The 19,014-nt window shown below is 40.2% G+C and overlaps 1 protein-coding gene across 1 annotated transcript in view; it reads left to right on the top strand.

Annotated features, from left to right (window-relative positions):
- The window catches only part of si:cabz01068815.1 (solute carrier family 51 subunit beta), a 59,281-nt gene extending 47,486 nt beyond the window's left edge, over positions 1 to 11,795 (top strand). Inside the window, exons 2-4 of the mRNA XM_028823576.2 lie at positions 6,444 to 6,565; positions 8,176 to 8,266; positions 10,928 to 11,795. Coding sequence (XP_028679409.1) covers positions 6,463 to 6,565; positions 8,176 to 8,266; positions 10,928 to 11,171 — 438 coding nt within the window. The 5' untranslated portion in view covers positions 6,444 to 6,462 and the 3' untranslated portion in view covers positions 11,172 to 11,795. The remainder of the gene's footprint in view (positions 1 to 6,443; positions 6,566 to 8,175; positions 8,267 to 10,927) is intronic.
- The last annotated feature ends 7,219 nt before the right edge of the window (positions 11,796 to 19,014 follow it).

Here is a 19,014-nt window from a genome sequence, read left to right as displayed (position 1 = left end):
GTATTGTCCTTATACGCTTTATATGAGCTGAGAGCACAGGATCTGTGTCTGCTACATGCCTTTACACGACTGAGTGTTTTGCTGCCCGTGGTCTTATTTGATAGTGGTTGTAAGTAGGGCGTGTCTTGCAAGAATCTCATGTTCCACATCCCCGCGAGACGGTCCGTGGCCAATCTCGTCTCGCGAGTCTATTAAGTATCTTCCGAGAAGATCACGTCTCGTCTCCCTGGTTTTCCTTTCCAAGATTTTTTTTTATAACAGAGAGATTTATAAAGATTATTTGTTGGCCTTGTCTTTTCAAGCCAGAGTTCCGATGATTTACCCTCATCCTTGAAGGATGTGTGGGTGTATTTGGGAAATTTAAAGTTTATTTTTGAACTTTAAAAGCTAGTCTCCCATTTTATACCTGTGTAGGCAGAAGCCCTCCTGTGGAGTTTAGGTTCAGGTTTCCTAGGGTGAGGCATATCTAGTGGCAGGCCAGTGAAGATTTGGTTTGTGGGTCTTTTTGGAGGCCTGTCACCCTTTTTCCATGTTTATGTTGCCAAGTCACAACACTTTCAGCACTAAACTACATAAACTGACTTTTAGCAGAAAGGCAGCTGTAGTCAGTTATATTATTAGTAATACTGCCAGTTGCCTAATATAACCCAGCCACAGGGGATGCATGAACCAGTGTGTTTCTTTGTGCCAGTCCCAAGCCCAGATAAATGGGGAGAGTTATTTCAGGAAAGGCATCAGGGGTAAAATTTTGCCAGATCAATATGTGGACAACAATGCAGATTTCCATGCCGGATCAGTCAAGGCCTGGGTTAACAAGTGCCACCACCAGTACTGTTAGTCAACAGGGTGCTGGTAGAAATTGGCATACTGTTGGCCGAAGAAGGAGAAGAAGAGGGTGAAGATGCAGTTTGACTGGTAAGGGGAGTAAGGGTCGGTGGATCAGAGGTGCGTTCAAATTGTTCTATCATGGTGTGGATGTGAGGAGAAATGGGGTATGGGTTATTCTGAAGTAACAGTATGTCAAGAGTGTTTTGAAGGTGAAAAGAGTGTCAGACAGAGTGATGACTATGAAGCTGGAAATTGAAGGTGTGATGATGAACGTTGTTAGTGCATATGCCCCATAAGTTGAGTGTGTGATGGATGAGAAAGAAGATTTCATGAGTGAGTTGGATGAAGTGTTGGAGAGTATACCTAAGTGAGAGAGTGGTGATTGGAGAAGATTTCAATGGACATGTTGATGAAGGTAACAGAGGAAATGAGGAGTGTAATGGGTAGGTATGGTTTCAATGAGAGGAATACAGAAGGTCAGATGGTAGTGGATTTTGCAAAAAGGATGGGTATGGCTGTGGTGAATATGTATTTTAAGAAGAGGGAAGGACATAGGGTGACTTATAAGAGTGAAGGAAGATGCACACAGATAGATAATATCCTATGCAGGAAGGTCAGTTTAAAGGAGATTAGAGACTGCAAACTGGTGGCAGGGAAAAGTGCTATTAGGCAGCATTGGATAGTGGTCTGTAGCTTCATGTAGGAGATCAAGAATTGGAGGAGAGTGAGGACAGAGCCAAGAATCAAATGGTGGAAATTGAAAAAGGAAGACTGCAAGGTTGAGTTCAGGGACAAGCTAAGACAGGTACTGGGTGGCAGTGAAGATTTACCAGACAGCTGGGCAACTACAGCAGAAGTAGTAAGGGTGACAGCAAGAAGGGTGCTTGGTGTGACATCTGAAGGTGAAGCTGAGGTGGAAAAAGAAACCTGGTAGAGGAATGTGGAAATACAGTAAAATATACAGAGGTAACGTTGGCGAAGAAGAAGTGGGATAGTCAGGAAGTATGCAGAAAGTAGACAGGAGTACAAGGAAATAAGGTGTAAAGTGAAGAGAGAGGTGGCGAAGGCTAAAAAGGTGTATGATGAGCTGAATGAGAGGTTGGGCACCAAGGAGTGAGTAAAGGACTTGTACTGATTGGCTAGACAGAGGGACCGAGCTGGGAAAGATGTGCAGCAGGTTAGGGTGATAAATGATAAAGAAGGAAACGTACTCACAAGCGAGGAGAGTGTGTTGAGTAGATGCAAAGAGTACTTTTATGGGCTGATGAATGAAGAGAATGAGAGAGAGAGATGAGACTGGATAATGTATAGATAGTGAATCAGGAAGTACAACAGACAACTATGATGTGGATGAAAAACGTAAAGGCCGTTGCGCCATATGATATACCTGTGGAAGCATGGAGGTGTTTAGGAGAAATGGCAGTGGATTTTTAACCAGATTGTTTAATGCAGTCTTGGAAAGTGAGAGGATGCCTGAGAAGTGGAGAAGAAGTGTACTGCTACCAATTTTTAAGAATAAGGGGGATGTGCAGAGCTGTAGTAACTACAGAGGGATACATTTGATGAGCCACAGCATGAAGTTATGGGAAAGAATGGTGGAACCTATGCTAAGAAATGAGGTGATGATTAGTGAGCAGCAGTATTGTTTCATGCCAGGAAAGAGCACCATGGATTCAATGCAGAAGTGCAGAGAAGGCCAGAAGGAGTTGCATTGTGTCTTTGTGGACCTGGAGAAAGCATATGGCTGGGTGCCTAGAGAGGAGTTATGGTATTGTATGAGGAAGTCAGGAGTGTCAGAGAAGTATGTAAGAGTTGTACAAGATATGTATGAAGGAAGTGTGACAGTAGTGAGGTCTGCTTTACGAGTGACGGATGCATTCAAGGTGGAGGTGAGATTACTTTAGGGATCACCTCTGAGCCCTTTCTTATTTCCAGTGGTGATGGAAATGTTGACAGACAAGAATAGACATGAGTCCCCGTGAAATAGGATGTTTGCTGATGACATTGTGATCTGTTGCGAGAGTAGGGAGAAGGTTGAGGAGACCTTGGAGAGGTGGAGATATGCTCTAGAGAGGAGAGGAATGAAGGTCAGTAGGAACAAGACACAATACATGTGTGTAAATGCGAGGGAGGTGAGAGGAGTGGTGAGGATGCAGCGAGTAGAGTTGGTGAAGGTGGATGAGTTTAAATACTTGAGTTCAACAGCACAGAATATGAAGATGTGTGGAAGAGAGGTGAAGAAGAGAGTGCAGGCAGGATGGAGTGGGTGGAGAAGAGTGTCAGGGAGTGCTTAGGTAGTAGGATCAATTAGATAACTATTATGATATTACGGTAACTTCAGGCTGAGTGTGAAATCTTTTCATTAACAACACCTTTCTGACCACTTCAGAACTTGGAGATATCTGTAATGTCTAGATAGCACCATTATGCATATGACGAAAAGAAAATACAGGTAGCTACAGCAAGTACAAGCAGGTAGTTAACAGCCTGCAGGCAAACTTTACACATCCATTATTTAATGTAGCGAGCTTATTTAACTTACATTTATGCCAATAGTTCTGTAGTGATAAAACAAACCCAATTTATGCAATGGTAGAATGTATGTACATACGTATTTAGTTTTCCTCTCCTCTTCTTCCTTCTCTCTGATGACTTTTGCCTTTTCATTTTGAAACATTTTGAAACATTCCATTCTTCACTTGCAATATATTTTTTGATGGGAATAGGGGGGACTATATAGTCCTAACAGCAGTACTGACACATCCCCCCTCCCCCCGATTGTGCCATTACTTAGTGCCACGGCTGCAGAAGACCTGTGTTCTTAAGGGAGCAAGAAATATATAGAACATGGCACACACCATCTAAAATAAAGAAAAACTCGCTTGTTAAATCAGTACCCCCCGAAGATGATACGTTGGGCAGCTGCCTGTGTTGTCTAATGGGTTGACTTGCAGTGACTAGAGTTTTTTGGTCATAGTACTTGTTGCATTTATGATCCTTGATGCCATGTCTTAAATTAGCTGTTCAGTAGCAAGTAAATGATTTAAACAGCCTGCCAATAAAACTTTTAAAAAGTTATATTTGCTTGACACAAATGAAAGAACTTATCTTTCTAAGATCCCACACCTTCAGAAATGCTTTAATTTTGCAATTTTTTAAACTGGTCTATTTCCTGGGATAAAAAAAACGTTCTTTTGATTTTGATTGGGTAAAAGCAAGTCATAGCAGTGGTCAACCCTTGCTGTCTTCTTTAAGAGATGTTGACCCACTTCCCAAGCATAACACCTTACGTTCATGGCTTTCACTCCACTAAGGCATCTTTACCGTCCTTTATGCTCTTGAACACAAGTAAGATACAGGCATCCAGCAGGAACAAGTGACATAGCCCATGTTATGGCTAGTGATTCCTTAACACTGGCAAGAGTCTGCATTATTATCATAATGAGCCTTGGTCAGAAGTTGATCTAGATATGTCTCTCTCTCTTTCTGCTGCAGCAAGCTTGGTGCTCTATGTCCAATCTTTTTTAAATACATTTCTATTATGTTAAAACATAACATGTTTAAATAAATTATATACAATTTACACTAGTCTTTCAGTTATCTTTTTATTTACTTTCTGGGCTATCTGATGACAGGAAGTATTTAAAAAGGGTTGTTCTTCAAGTAAACAAGCTGTGTCCTCATGTTACTTTGTTGTCTTTAGTTGTTGTGCATTTTATTTCTTCTTGGGCATCATCAATTGAGGTTTTGAGTGATACACATAAGGCCAGTCTGTGTGGCACCTTGCAGATGGAAATAAGTGAGTACTGTCTTCAGAATTCTGCACTGATTAAAAATTACTTAATAAATATAAATAAACTAACTCACTGTGTAATAGAATTCTATAAGCAAAAGCAAGAAAAGGAGAATTTAAGTCTAAAAGCATTATAAAGACAGCTGATCAAAAAACTATTTGTAAATTATTATTTAGCTGACACCTTTCTCCAGTTGGAGCACAGGCAAATGAAGTGATCGTGATCACACAGTGTTCAGTAACAAGATTTGAACCCATAAACACAGGGTTTGAAGTCCAGAGTGTTAACCACACTGCCTGCCTATATCATTAAAACAATTAATAATGTATATCAGTATATACATGGAGACTCCAACTGTTTAAGTATATCAAGTGAATAACATGTACAGGTTTCAAAACAACAATTGCCTGTGGAAAAAGAGCCCTTTTCCTTTTTTTACTTCTGGTTCTGGCAGAGAAAAATAGGAAGACAATGAGTATAAAATGCAACTTAACTTATTTTATTCATATATGTTTATTTCTATCCTTGAACCATTTAGTCTTAAAAGGTAAAAAACAAATTATCATCAGTCTGCCTTGAAATCTTTTCTGGGGAAATGTAGTACTAGGGTGTTGTACCGTGTTAGCCATTATGAATGTAGAGAAAAGCCAAGCAAAATGACACCTTTTATTGGCTAACTAAAAAGATTTACATTTAAAAAAGAACCATTTTGCCTCAGAGTTGGCATGTTGAATTAACGATGCTTAAACTTGCTTGGCAAATTCCTACATTGTTTGATCAGGTAACAGCTCTAGTCATATTGTTGGTAGTTGTACTTGCATCATTGACTGAGGAGATTAAAGACGTGGTTACGAGCCAACATGCCACAGATTGGCTAAACAATATTGAAGTCTGCTATGTTTATCATGAAAAGCTTGATAATTTGAACAAAGGACCTGTACACCAATAACTCATTCCTGGCAGAGTTATTCATAGTCACATTTGGCTCCTTTCTTTAGATAATATAAGCAACAGAACATATCCTTACATACACACATACAAACATAAACACACACAAGTGGTAACTGTATTGGCTTCCAAGAAATATTTACATCCACTGAGTGAATAAGAGACTCTTCAAGAGAAACCTTTTAGAGGTTTATAATTACACATTTGGATTTATTTTTAAGGCATTGTACATCCTACTCAGTTTTGTAAATAGTTTTATACTATTTGATAAAAGAAGTTTTGTTATTATTGTGGTTAACTATAATTTTATATATTGTTGCATGAGCACCACCAGTTAAATATTGTGAAGAAAAATACCAACAATAGTTAGATCATGTCTGGCGACCTTTAGCAAACATTTGCCAGTTTCATTGTTTACAGAGTTGATTAATTGTCTTATCAGTATCTGCTGGTACTTGAACCTCCTTTACCATCACAGACTTCTACTGACCCCCTGTGGAAATATTTTATAGGTATGATATACTTAATAAGTACCTATAAAGATACAGATTTGGTTTCACCTTAAAGAAAATAATAAGTATGAAACTGTTTAACAACATAGATTTTCCTAGTGATAGGATTTAAAAGTTCACAGAGCAGAATATAATCCCTGACTAGATACAGTACATATACAGTGTAAATTGAACATATATTCTTTCACATCAGAATGCCTGTTTTGGTAGTGGAAAATAGTTTATTCCAGCCTTAAAAATGTCCATTGTATTGCTCATTATTTAACATTTCCATTATTTCCAATGCATGAAATAAATATGGAACTGTAACATACAAAATGTTATGAACTTGTTAAATGGTTAACTTTATTTTTGCTCATAGGAATACAAGATATTCAGATATGGCCACGCCAGATCCTGATTTGATTTTAAGTAGCCTGGTAACTGTGGAAAAGGACAGTGCAGAAATTGAATATTTGCTTTGGTTTTACCGTGTGGAAGATGGTAAGAGAAATTTATTTGTTAATTAATTTGAGTATTCATTTATTCATCTGTTACAGATGACCAGGTTATGGTCCTGGGGCTCGATTCTGTCCTGATAATGCTGAGCAAAAAGGGAGGCACCAACCCTGGATGAGGTACCAGTCCACAGAGGGCATACTCACACACACACCAATGTTCACTCATACAGGGTTAGTTTATAGTTTATGGTTTAAATTTAGATTAACATGTATAGTATGTCTTTGGATGCAGGAGTAAAAGTGGAGTACATATGGATATGTGGAGAGTTCCACAAAGACAGTGACTAGGCTATGATTTGAATCTACAACTGTGCAGCAATGAGGCAGTATCCATCCATCCATTCATCCTCTTCCGCTTATCCGAGGTCGGGTCGTGGGGGCAGCAGCTTGAGCAGAGATACCCAGACTTCCCTCTCTCCGGCCACTTCTTCTAGCTCTTCCGGGAGAATCCCAAGGCGTTCCCAGGCCAGCCGGGAGACATAGTCCCTCCAGCATGTCCTGGGTCTTCCCCGGGGCCTCCTCCCGGTTGGACGTGCCCGGAACACCTCACCAGGGAGGCGTCCAGGAGGCATCCTGATCAGATGCCCGAGCCACCTCATTTGACTCCTCTCAATGCGGAGGAGCAGCGGCTCTACTCTGAGCCCCTCCCGGATGACTGAGCTTTTCACATATTGAAAAGGTTTTAAATAAGGGATGAATTTTATTGGTTGAAATCTTTTTTTGAACTTTGTATCATTTTCTTCATTCTTTTAGAATCTAAAAAAAAGCCAATAGATAGACTTCATATAGGTGTTATGGTTTGAGGATTTGCAGATTTCAGATCCACCCTTATTTTTTGTTCATTTTTTAATTTTCACCTTTTGAATAATTTTTAATTTAATTTTTTTTAATCATAGTCTGCCATTTTGTGTGTTTGTCAGAGTTGTATTTTTTATAGTTGCAATGCGACCGACCACATGCACATGGTGGGGCCATGTGTGCTATTGTTATTGAAACGTTTCTGGACATAATCTTTGCATTTAGCAAATTCAATACATTTTTAGACAGAACTTTAGGTGTATTTCTAAATTCTGAATTTTATGTTTGCATACTGGACTTTGGTATTTTAGTTTAACAATTTCTTGACTTTTGACATTGGCCTGTTTTAGACTATGATTCTTTCTTTTCTCTTGTGTAAAAATTTTTTTGTCTACTGTTTTTTGAATTGTGATGGACCAGTAGAGATTTTTTTTACTTTTTAACAATACTACATTAAAAGTTCCCCAAAGTCCATTAATCCACCCCTTTATTTACCCATTATCCTAATTCACTTAGTGCATTTCAAGGTTCTGGTGACTGCAGTCCATTCTTATAGCATGGTGAGTAAGGCAGGAACCAACCATGAATAAGGTCCCAGTCCATTGTGTGTTGATAGGAAAAATACGATATAAAGAAAATTCTCCACATACATTATTGAAAATAACAGCATTTCAGCAACATGATATATTAACAATATACAGTAAATATATGCAGTTTAGATTAAAATAATATGCATTCCAGCAATGAAGTGTGCTCTTTTTTTTACCATGACTTGATTTATTCTACTCTTCACAGCTTCTCCCTGGACCTATGCAATTTTAGCTTTATGTTTTGTGTCACTCCTGGTGGGTTCCCTCATTCTGGGAATAGGCATAATGGCAAACAGGTAAATACATTTCAATACTTCAGTGTTTTCTACACATCTGTTAAGTTCACCACTAAGGTGTTTAAATGTATGGTATTTAAACAGTTAAATAATTAACTACATAGCATTTTTTAACCTTACTTTATTATACGGTGATCCTGTGAATAAGGATATACTGTACTTAGTGTGATGAATAAGGAGAGTACTGTACTATATTCTGCAATATCATTTGGTTAAAATGGCACCCTAAAAAGAATAAAATAATGTTTAAAGTTAATAGATGTAGTAAAAAAGATATAAATTAATAAACAAAAAAGGAACAAGTGAGCATCTTTTATTCCATGAGGAGTTACCAAATCTAAATTTGTGATTCCTCTGCTTTGGTTTAAAATCTTAGACTCATGGTGTGCTGTTCAGGTTTTCTTGCAGGTCCCCTAAATGTAAGGGTGCTCTCACCTAAAGGTTCAGATATCTGTAATAATTTTGTATATCTTTGGAACAGTAAGCTTACATGTTGTGACCTTAAAGTTCAAGTTTTTGTCATAGTATTACTAAGCTATGGAAGTGAAAGCGTTATGATGGCAGAGGGTTATGAAATCTTCATGAAATTGCAATTGAAATAAAGTCAGGTGCAATTAATGGATAAATGAGTAAACAGGCTACCAATATTTAAAAATTTTGCCTAATGATGTCATGTGTCACTACACCAGCAACCATATGAATGAAAACAGAACTTAACTGCCATCAACAGTGCCTGCAATACAAAAGTCCAAAAAAGTGTGGAAAAAGTCACAGTCATAAGGATAGAAAAATATTAATAACAGTAAAAATACCCACAAATGAGATCCTGATGAATCAAAATTACAACAAGAAAGGAAGCTAAACAATTAATACCATTAAAAGTTAAAAGGACAATTTTAAAATCAGTTCAAAACTAAAGTATAAACCCATTTAACAGCAGGACATGTAAGAATCCTTACTGCTGCATAACCCAACCCAGTATGCTAGATTTGTGAGATGTGCTTATTGTAGATAAATGTAAATATTTACTTACCGGATATAAAAATTATAGATGTGATTATACCATGAGTCGTTCGAAATCTGAAAGTACATCAAATGGGATAGACTTAAGAGTCATAACATACTCTTCAATATCTACATCCAGATAATAATTTAGGATTACATATCTTGATGGGTAGAACGAAAGTCAGGAGGTTTTATTCTTTTCAAAGTACTTGGAGAACTGTGTGCAGTGTTGTCCTCAATATACCAGAAAAGATGTAACAGTACTGAAGTAACTCCAGAGAAGATCTACAAATTCCAGGACTGGTGGGTATAACTAATGAAGAGGAATTGAAAGAGTTGTATTTTCTTAATTTATGCAAATGGTGATTAAGAGCAACAGAACTGAAATGTTTTTAATTATAAACAGAATTAACATTGAGGATATCAACTAACTTTGAACTGAGCACAGGAGCAAGGGGGTCACAGATCAAAGGTGGTTAGGAGTAAATTTTACACTTATATTTGAAAATCTTTCTCCACAGTGAAAGAGATTGATCCAGGGCATAATTGCCAAGCATTATGGGAGAAAGTATTACTAAAAAGAATAACTTGTTTCCATTTCTTATTATTATTCTATTATGCTTTTCGTGAACTAATGAACCTGGATTAGGAGAACAGTAACACAAATGTAGGGGTTTAAATCATAACTTGGCTAGTTCCGAAATGGATTTGATTTCAGTGAAATGATAATTGGTGAGAATGTGCACAAAAGTACTGAAGGATGGAGTGGCATCCTGCCCATTCTACTTTCCTGACAAATGCCTGAAGCATCCACAATATGCCTCCCTGTAATGAATAAATAAATTTCACCTACCAAAGTGACAACTGATTAATGAATATGTAGTGTTCCATTGAGTTCTCCTCAGACACTTCATTAAAAAAAAGACCAAGATAAAATATTCTAAATCGATATCTTAAAATAATTACCTGTTAAATTCCCAACAGATTGCTTTGTCTTGGGTATTGCATTAATCTGCATTTAGCCCTGCAAGCCGGTCCTCCAATTTACAGGGAAAACTTGGAGGTTAGTAGCAGGATTGGTACTCCAGCCACCATAAAAAAACTCACACTGTTCCAGTGTGGTGCTGAGGTTTCACCCGCTGCACTCAGGTCCCAATCCAGGTTGCTTCCCAACCTCTCTCTCTCTCTCTCTCTCTCTCTCTCTCTCTCTCTCTCTCTCTCTCTCTCTCTCTCTCTCACTCTGTCAGCAGAAAATTCATTTCTTAAAAGTAAAGATAAATGTTAAATAAATATAAAGTAATCATATGTCAGATATTCCTGCTGTTTATCCTAGTGAGGCTTTATAGCAATAGCTGACATTTTGTACCGTAACATAACGGGGATAGTAGAACCTATAGACTGATAAGAACATAATAAAACGTTTTAACTAGAATTCAGACATTCAATGTAATGTTCCGTAACTTCAAAATATGACGTTCATTTAACGTTTAGTAAATATTGTAATGTCAAATTGTGAAGATCCCCATGGATATTCTACAACATTGCAATGTAACTGATTTAAGAATTCGAATTAAATCTGCTTGGAGAGTGATTTGCAATATAATAATATGTCTTTGTGATTTTCACAGCCTTTAAACTGAGATCTTCTTTTTCTAGGAATAGGAAGAGCATAGCAAAATACAGATCATCAGCTGGTGAAGAAAAAGTTAAAATGTTGAATCAAGCAATAAATGGCAAGCACCCTTTACCCTCTTGCACAGAAGCTGATCCTGCTGATTCAATAAACATGGCACTTAAAGCAAATCTTCCTGACTATTTTACAGAAGGCAACATCATCATACATTGGAAAGATGGAAATGTTACATCACTTTTTACCAACCAATCAGAGGAAGCTGTGTAGCTAGTCAAAACCAGGGGCATGGAAACAGTCACCAAAAATGTTTCTTTACTTGCCTTCTTCTGAAGTATTCATTCAGTGTTGTCTAAAATGCTGGACAACAATTCCTAACAGATGGCTTCCTTTATGATTTACTCTGTTTTTTCTATTCATAAAATTAAGAGTTTCAACCTAATCTATTTAAACCATAATCAGTTCAAGTCATATTACTGTAATTACAGTATAAAACAGGACAACCTCAATGCAAATAAAGTACTGTTTTTTTGTGAACACCAAAAGCAATTGTGTCAAAAACCAACATTTAATTTTGTGTCTATTTATACTGCAAAGAGCAATCCTTTCACTATAATATTTGACTAAGAAATGTTCTTTTTATGTTATGAGCTTAGTGTAAGACACTTAAACTAACCTAACACCAAACATGTATTGACTCATTTTGGGGATATCAATAAAATGCTTTACAATTTTAGAGACCATTGATTTTAATTAATAAATATAAAAAAAAGATACTTTTGTGCAAAGAAAAATTTAACCAACTTATATGTGCTATGTGATCCCACACAAATATTTTCAATAATTCACTTTTTGAATATAACATATTCACACTGTGTCAAAACATAGAAAGGGTTATCTAAAACGGGGAGAAAAAGTACCATATTTGTGGATAAATACACATTTTAATGATAAAAATATTCTGTATATGGTGTGAGGATAACTAATTCTACAACCTAAAATAACATATCACTGTACTAATTGTGATAAAGTAACTCCTTATTAGAATGAATGTACATTTAAAGGCACTTTTAGTTTAGCCCCACCGCGAATAATACAAATATATCTGTATTATAATCTGTATATACTGCAGTGAGAATAAGTTCTACTCATGACCAAGCCATTATCTGTATGCAGTTTGCACAATTTTTTTTCTGTGTGCATGGGCTTTGCAAATGTGAGGATTTGGATGAAGAGTAACAACTCTGAATTAGCCTGGAATGAATGAAGGGTACATTTTTAATGGCACTTCAGTCTGTTGCGTAGTATATATGTGTGTCTGTTGTGAGACTTGCCCGGACACCACCAGTTGGAAACCACATCTTTATAAAATGCACACGTTTATTAAGCACCAACAATACACAGTCTCACACAGCACACAGTGCTCCCAGCACCAAATCACCCCTATTCCGGGCTTCTTTCAATGTCCGTGGCCGCCTTTCCTCTCCTCATGGGAGCTTTGTACTGCTCCCACTCCTGACTCCAGCTCATAGATTGTAGGGAGGTGGCCCCTTTTATTTCTACCCGGATGTGCTCCAGGTGCCTTGTGACGTTCTTCCGGCAACACTTCCTGGTGTGGCGGAAGTGCTGCCCTTTGCACCGGAAGCACTCTGGGCATCCATGGAAGGCTCTTCCTCCATCTTCCCAGGTGTGGCTTAAGTAAACGTTTCCCGGGTTCCATGAGGCTTAAGGCGCCCCCTGGCGGTGGCCACGGGTCCCAATGGGTTGGAACCTCCTCGCTCCTCTCCCGTGGTCATCTCCTAACCCAGGGCGGTTGCCCCCTTGTGACCCGGAAGATATAAATGTCACCTTCCGGTCCTTCCAGGCGTCCCGGCTGGGTAAGAACCCCAGCATTCTGTAACACTGCCCCACCGCCAGCGAAGACCCATCGGGCATAGCAGGCAGTCCTGCGAGGGCAGGTTTCTGATGAAGCGGGTTCACACTGCTGTCGTCCAGGATCCGGTCCTATAAGAAATAAAATTGACACGGGCAGAGGCGTTGCCCTGGCTCCACTGTCTGGTGTCTTTCATTTCAGAAAGGGGCCAACGCTCCCCGCTTCAGCCGGCACCCTGGTTGCCGAAACCTCGGCACCCGCTCCGTGTCCTTCGTGCCTCTGTCTTTGGGTTGACTACTGGGACCGCTTGTATTCTCGTCATCCCCGCTGACTTTGGGGCTTCCCTCTGCCACTGCAAAGGGCGGCCTGTCACAATACGTGAGCTCACAGGCTCACGTCACACTTTGTAGGAAGAGCCGGACATCCTCCTCCGATTCTTCCTTTTCCTCTGGGGCGTTCTGATGGCTTGGGTCTCCCTATGGGAAAGGAAGAGACCCCTTGCCATCTGCACCCCTGTGGACCAGCGTGAAACTGATGTGGGTACTGGCAGTAGGGCACTAAGACCCACGGCACTCATCAGCCGGCGTCTTGGCTCCACCCCTTCCACGTGATCAGCTCTTTGCATCGCCTCCACTGTCGGAGACGCAGCTACTCATTCACCGGAACCACACGATACCAGGAAACATTCGCTCACTTCTCCTTTTTCCTTTATGGTACTGGTCTCACTCACCTGTACCTCCACGATCCTCGGGCCAAAGATTCCAACGCCACACCGCTCTGCCCCATGACGTAATGTCTGCCGTGGCGAGATCGCCTTCCCCTTCAGCTCATCTATACAGACTCGAAGGTTGTGTTCCACCTGCTGCAACATCTTTGCGAACCGAAGTGTAATCTCCAGATTGTCTCGAACTGCAGGCACAAACAAAGCATCAGCCGGCGAAGGACTTACCTTTAGATCGGTCCTACTCACCGGCTGTGCTCTCTGGAGCTTTCTTCTGGGTTTCGCTAGGCCCTCCCCCTGCTCAGAATGGATGTTCGCCAGTCCTGCCGCTGACCAATCATCGACGGGAGCATGGCACACACCGTCCAATCCCTCGTCTGTAACGGGGAGGGACTTCCGGTCCGCCACCATCTTCACCTTCTTCCCGAGGGGTCTGTGAGACTCACTGCAGCCCCTCTGCCTCGGCCTCTCAAGACGTGGCGGATCCTCCCTTTTCTCTAGCGACACCGTCCCAGCTTCGCTGTCAGGATCGGCACACCCCAGCCAGCGACGCGGATCCAGGTAGTCCCCTCCTGCAAAAGCGATACAGAGCCCTGCACGGCCGACCCCCCGCGGGCCACCTATCGCAGGGCCGGGGACTCACCTCTTGGATCCCATCTCTCAGAGCTCCTAGCCTCCTACCGACTGCAACAGCGAATGCTGGAGAATCTGCCGGTCTCCTGCCTTGGCTGGCATCCCTCACCACTCTTGGAACAGGTGGAAAGTCCCTGTTTGGGCACCATTGTGAGACTTGTTCAGACACCACCAGTTGGAAACCACATCTTTATAAAATGCACACGTTTATTAAGCACCAACAATACACAGTCCCACACAGCACACAGTGCTCCCAGCACCAATTCACCCCTATTCCGGGATTCTTTCAATGTCCGTGGCTGCCTTTCCTTTCCTCACGGGAACTTTGCCCTGCTCCCACTCCCGACTCCAGCTCATAGATGGTAGGGAGATGGCCCCTTTTATTTCTACCCGGATGTGCTCCAGGTGCCTTGTGACATTCTTCCGGCAGCACTTCCTGGTGTGGTGGAAGTGCTGCCCTTTGCACCGGAAGCACTCCGGGCGTCCCTGGAAGGCTCTTCCTCCATCTTCCCGGGTGTGGTGGAAGTAAATGTTTCCCGGGTTCCGTGAGGCTTAAGGCGCCCACTGGCGGTGGCCACGGGTCCCAACGGGTTGGAACCTCCTTGCTCCTCTCCTGTGGTCCTCTCCTAACCCAGGGCGGTTGCCCCCTCGTGACCCGGAAGATATAAATGCCACCTTCTGGTCCTTCCAGGCGTCCCGGTTAGGTAAGAACCCCAGCCTTCTGTGACACCTTATATAAACTAAATGAACTAGGGAAACATACAAGTATAAGACAATTCAAAATAAAATCTAAATTTGCAGAGCCTAAAGTCATATGCCTTAAATAGGGCTTTAATGTAAAACTTGAAACCCCTAAATGTAAAATTATGGAGAAATGGACAAGAGCTAAAATACAACTAATACAATAAATATTAAAAACAAAAGTAAAAAAATTATATGAGAGTGGGGAAAAATACTAGCGTTTAGCGTTTAGTGGGAAAAGAACAAACCCACTACAAAGCCCCAGCATTCGACTTACATGTGGCTGTCAATGAGTTAAAAATGAGTTTAAATGTATTCTTTAATGGTGCAGAGACCACATGTAAATCAAATGCTTTTTTTTCTTTGGTTATATTCTTGAATAAAAGTGCACCTTTATTTGATATTTGGACTAGTCTTCACACATTGCACACTTTTCGTTATAATTAGTATAACATGGAAAAAGTTTCTGCTTTAGGTATGTGTACAGCATTTCTTGCATTTTCTTTCATCCTACAATTACCCAGATCTTTGTAGACATGGAACACACATGAAATGTATGTATTTTAAATAACGATATATTATTTACCCAATACAACTGTAGGTACCTCACTCCCAGATAAGGAGCCTGGCTTGAGCTGGGAGAGTTGAGCTCAATCAAGGCAGGGGATGGGACAGCAGGCTGCTTGCTGCTTGTGCTGATTGATGCATTTACAACACAAAAGACGCTGATGGAGAGGTGCAAAGGGATTTATGGTGGGCCGGGATTACGAGTTTTTTTGTAGGCTTCAGGAATTCTAGTGTTAAAAATAAAGGATTTATTAGAAAGGTAGAATGATACAAGCAAAATAGTCAAAAGAACAAAAATAGAAAAAAAGGAGAAATTCTAGGCAAACAAGTGTAAATTCACAAACCAGAAGAGAAAACCAATGACAAAGCAAAATAAGAAAACCAGAAAATCCAACAAATTAGCAATACTCACAAACTCCTTCACAAAACAATGTCCTTCTGATTTGAGTATACTTAAGCCTAGTGTGGCACACGGCTGGGGGTGGTACCCAGCCGGGACGCCCAAGAGAACCAGAGGAGGGCTCACGCCTCCTCCAGACCACGAGGGGGCATCTGCCCTGGTTGTGTTGGGGACCACGGGTACAGGGCTGTGAAGCCCAACCCTGTAGGGGCCCGTGGTCACTGCCAGGGGGCGCCCCAATGCCTGGAGAGCCCTGGACCTCAGCACTTCCGCCACACCAGGAAGTGCTGGGGGGAAGAGGAGCAGGGACACCCGGAGTGCTTCCAGGGATACAGCCGGCACTTCCGCCACACTGGGGCGTGTCGGTGGAAGATTGCCGGAGCACACCTGGAGCACAGCCGGGGGACAATAAAAGGGGCCGCCTCCCTTTATTCAGGGCTGGAGTCGGATGGATGAGGACGAGGTCTGGGAGAGGAAAGAGGCGGCTTGAAGAGGAAAGGCATTGTGGAAAGAGGCCTAGACTGTTGGGGTGATTGGTGCTGCGGCACTGGGTTGTGCATTTGAAAGTAATTATAAATAAACGTGTGTGTTGAACTTTAAAATGATGTCCGTCTATCTGTGTCCGGGCTATTTCCCACACTAGTCTTAAACGGAACAAGACAGGGCTCAGAAGGAGTGATGTCAGAGGTAGCCCCTCTTTCTGATGCTCCACCCACAAAGAACATGGAAGATAATTTAAAGATACAGTACAGTATTAAAAAAATAACACATGAAATCAACAGCATTAAAAAAGACATGAGAAATGATAATTCAATTTAAACAAAATCAATAATTAAACATATAATATGCAACTTTAGCCCAACATTTGAAAGACACATCTTGTCTTAATACAGCAAGGGGTGTATTCTCCGTGGGAATATGTTTTTTTTTTATTGTAGTTATTCTCTGGACATTATATTCCTTCAAGTAACCATGGTGGAGATACTGTATTCAGACAAGGAAATTGTAGTACAAAAGAAAGGATATAGTTAACTTATTTTTAAAGGTTGCACTTAATCCTATAAACAAAACATTTGAGGAAGCCTCTAGGACAGTACAGTTCAATTATGATAATTCAGTAGAGTATGTACATTTTCAGAGAACTCAATGGCATGGTCCAAGGCACAGACAGCAGGAGATGTCTTCCATCTGTCTAAAGTGTCAGGTACTGGGTGGCAATTATAAATATTTTATGATTTATTTTGTTAATGTTGAATGATTATTTATCGTGCCTTTTGTTAATTATGTTGGTTTTATATGTGGTTATAATTATGTTTAGTCTCTATAAATGCACTGATGTTCCATGTGTTTCATGGGTGGAGCACCTAGATGCATTACCACCCAGATGTCACCACTCTTTGGCCCTCCTTCAAGCCATTCAAGCTAAGGTCAAGGACCTGGCATTGGAAATCATTTGTTCAAAGGAGTTTTTTTGTAAGTATCATTGTTTATTGTCTGGTTATTGTTGATTTCTGAATTTCAGTTTAAGGATTCTGAATTCTGGACTGTTTTGGAACTTTGTTTGTTTAGCATTCCCTCTTAGTCAACTCCTTTGTGCATCTTTTGCTCTTTTAAGATGTTCTATGTATTTTTATAAAAAATTCTTTGCTTGCCCTATTTATACAAAGTGAGGCTTGATGGTCATCCTTCTCCTTGTAGGGCTTTCATTATAGATTTTGAGATTTTGATAGTTTTTTTGCTAGCTCTTCCTTTCTGAGCCTGCTCCAGCTGAAGCCAGCATTTTGCCTTTGGGCCTGGCTGAAGTCAAGGTTATTGCTGCTGGGCATACCAGGCATTGGGCCTAGCCTCTGTCCTAGCTTGTTTTTGGAGGCCTCCCCTAATTTTTTGCCTTGGAGGAAACTCCAATTCATAACATAAAGGAAAGCTTTCAATGGGTGACTGAGCTATATTCCATGTTATACCCTTAAAACCTTTTCATTTAACAAATGAAACTAACATTACATCATCTTCCATTAAAACATTACATGTTAGCACTTATTAATTATTTATAGACCATTTCTGCTGACCAATTTGTATACTAGTACTAGCGTTTTTCATTACCCATAATAGCCGTTACAACAACAACAACAACAACATTTATTTATATAGCACATTTTCATACAAAAAAGTAGCTCAAAGTGCTTTACATAATGAAGAAAAGAAAAATAAAAGACAAAGTAAGAAATTAAAATAAGACAACATTACTTAACATAGAATAAGAGTAAGGTCCGATGGCCAGGGAGGACAGAAAAAACAAAACAAAACTCCAGACGGTTGGAGAAAAAAATAAAATCTGCAGGGGTTCCAGGCCACGAGACCGCTCAGTCCCCTCTGGGCTTTCTACCTAACAAAAACGAAATAGTCCTCTTTGTATTTAAGGTTCTCACTTAAGGACTTGACGATGATGGTTATGCAGACTTCTGGCTTTTAGTCCATCAATGCTGGAACTTCACGGTGCTTTGAGTAGATGGTGGTGGCGCAAGCCGCCACCACAAAGAAACCGGAAAAGAAACAGAAGAGAGAGTAGGGGTTAGTATGGATTTTAGAGCCACCATGAATAGTTATTATAATGAATTGGATATACAGAGTATCAGGATTAAATTAAAGTGAAGTTATGAGAAAGCCATGTTAAAATAATGTGTTTTTAACAGTTTTTTAAAATGCTCCACTGTATTAGCCTGGCAAATTCCTATTGGCAGGCTATTCCAGATCTTAGGTGCATAACAGCAGAAGGCCGCCTCACCACTTCTTTTAAGTTTTGCTCTTGGAATTCTAAGGAGACACTCATTTGAGGATCTAAGGTTACGATTTGGAATATAAGATGTCAGACATTCCGATATATAAGATGGGGCAAGATTATTTAAGGCTTTATAAACCATAAGCAGAATTTTAAAGTCAATCCTGAATGAAACAGGTAACCAGTGTAATGACATCAAAACTGGAAAAATGTGCTCGGATTTTCTTTTCCTAGTTAGAATTCTAGCAGCTGCATTCTGCACTAGTTGCAAACGATTTATGTCTTTTTTGGGAGTCCTGAGAGGAGTGCGTTACAGTAATCTAGTCGACTGAAAACAAACGCGTGAACTAATTTCTCAGCATCTTTCAATGATATAAGAGGTCTAACTTTTGCTATGTTTCT

The sequence above is a fragment of the Erpetoichthys calabaricus genome, chromosome 17, assembly GCF_900747795.2.
Source record: "Erpetoichthys calabaricus chromosome 17, fErpCal1.3, whole genome shotgun sequence".
Lineage (NCBI taxonomy): Eukaryota > Metazoa > Chordata > Cladistia > Polypteriformes > Polypteridae > Erpetoichthys > Erpetoichthys calabaricus.
This window is presented reverse-complemented; position numbering and strand designations above follow the sequence as displayed.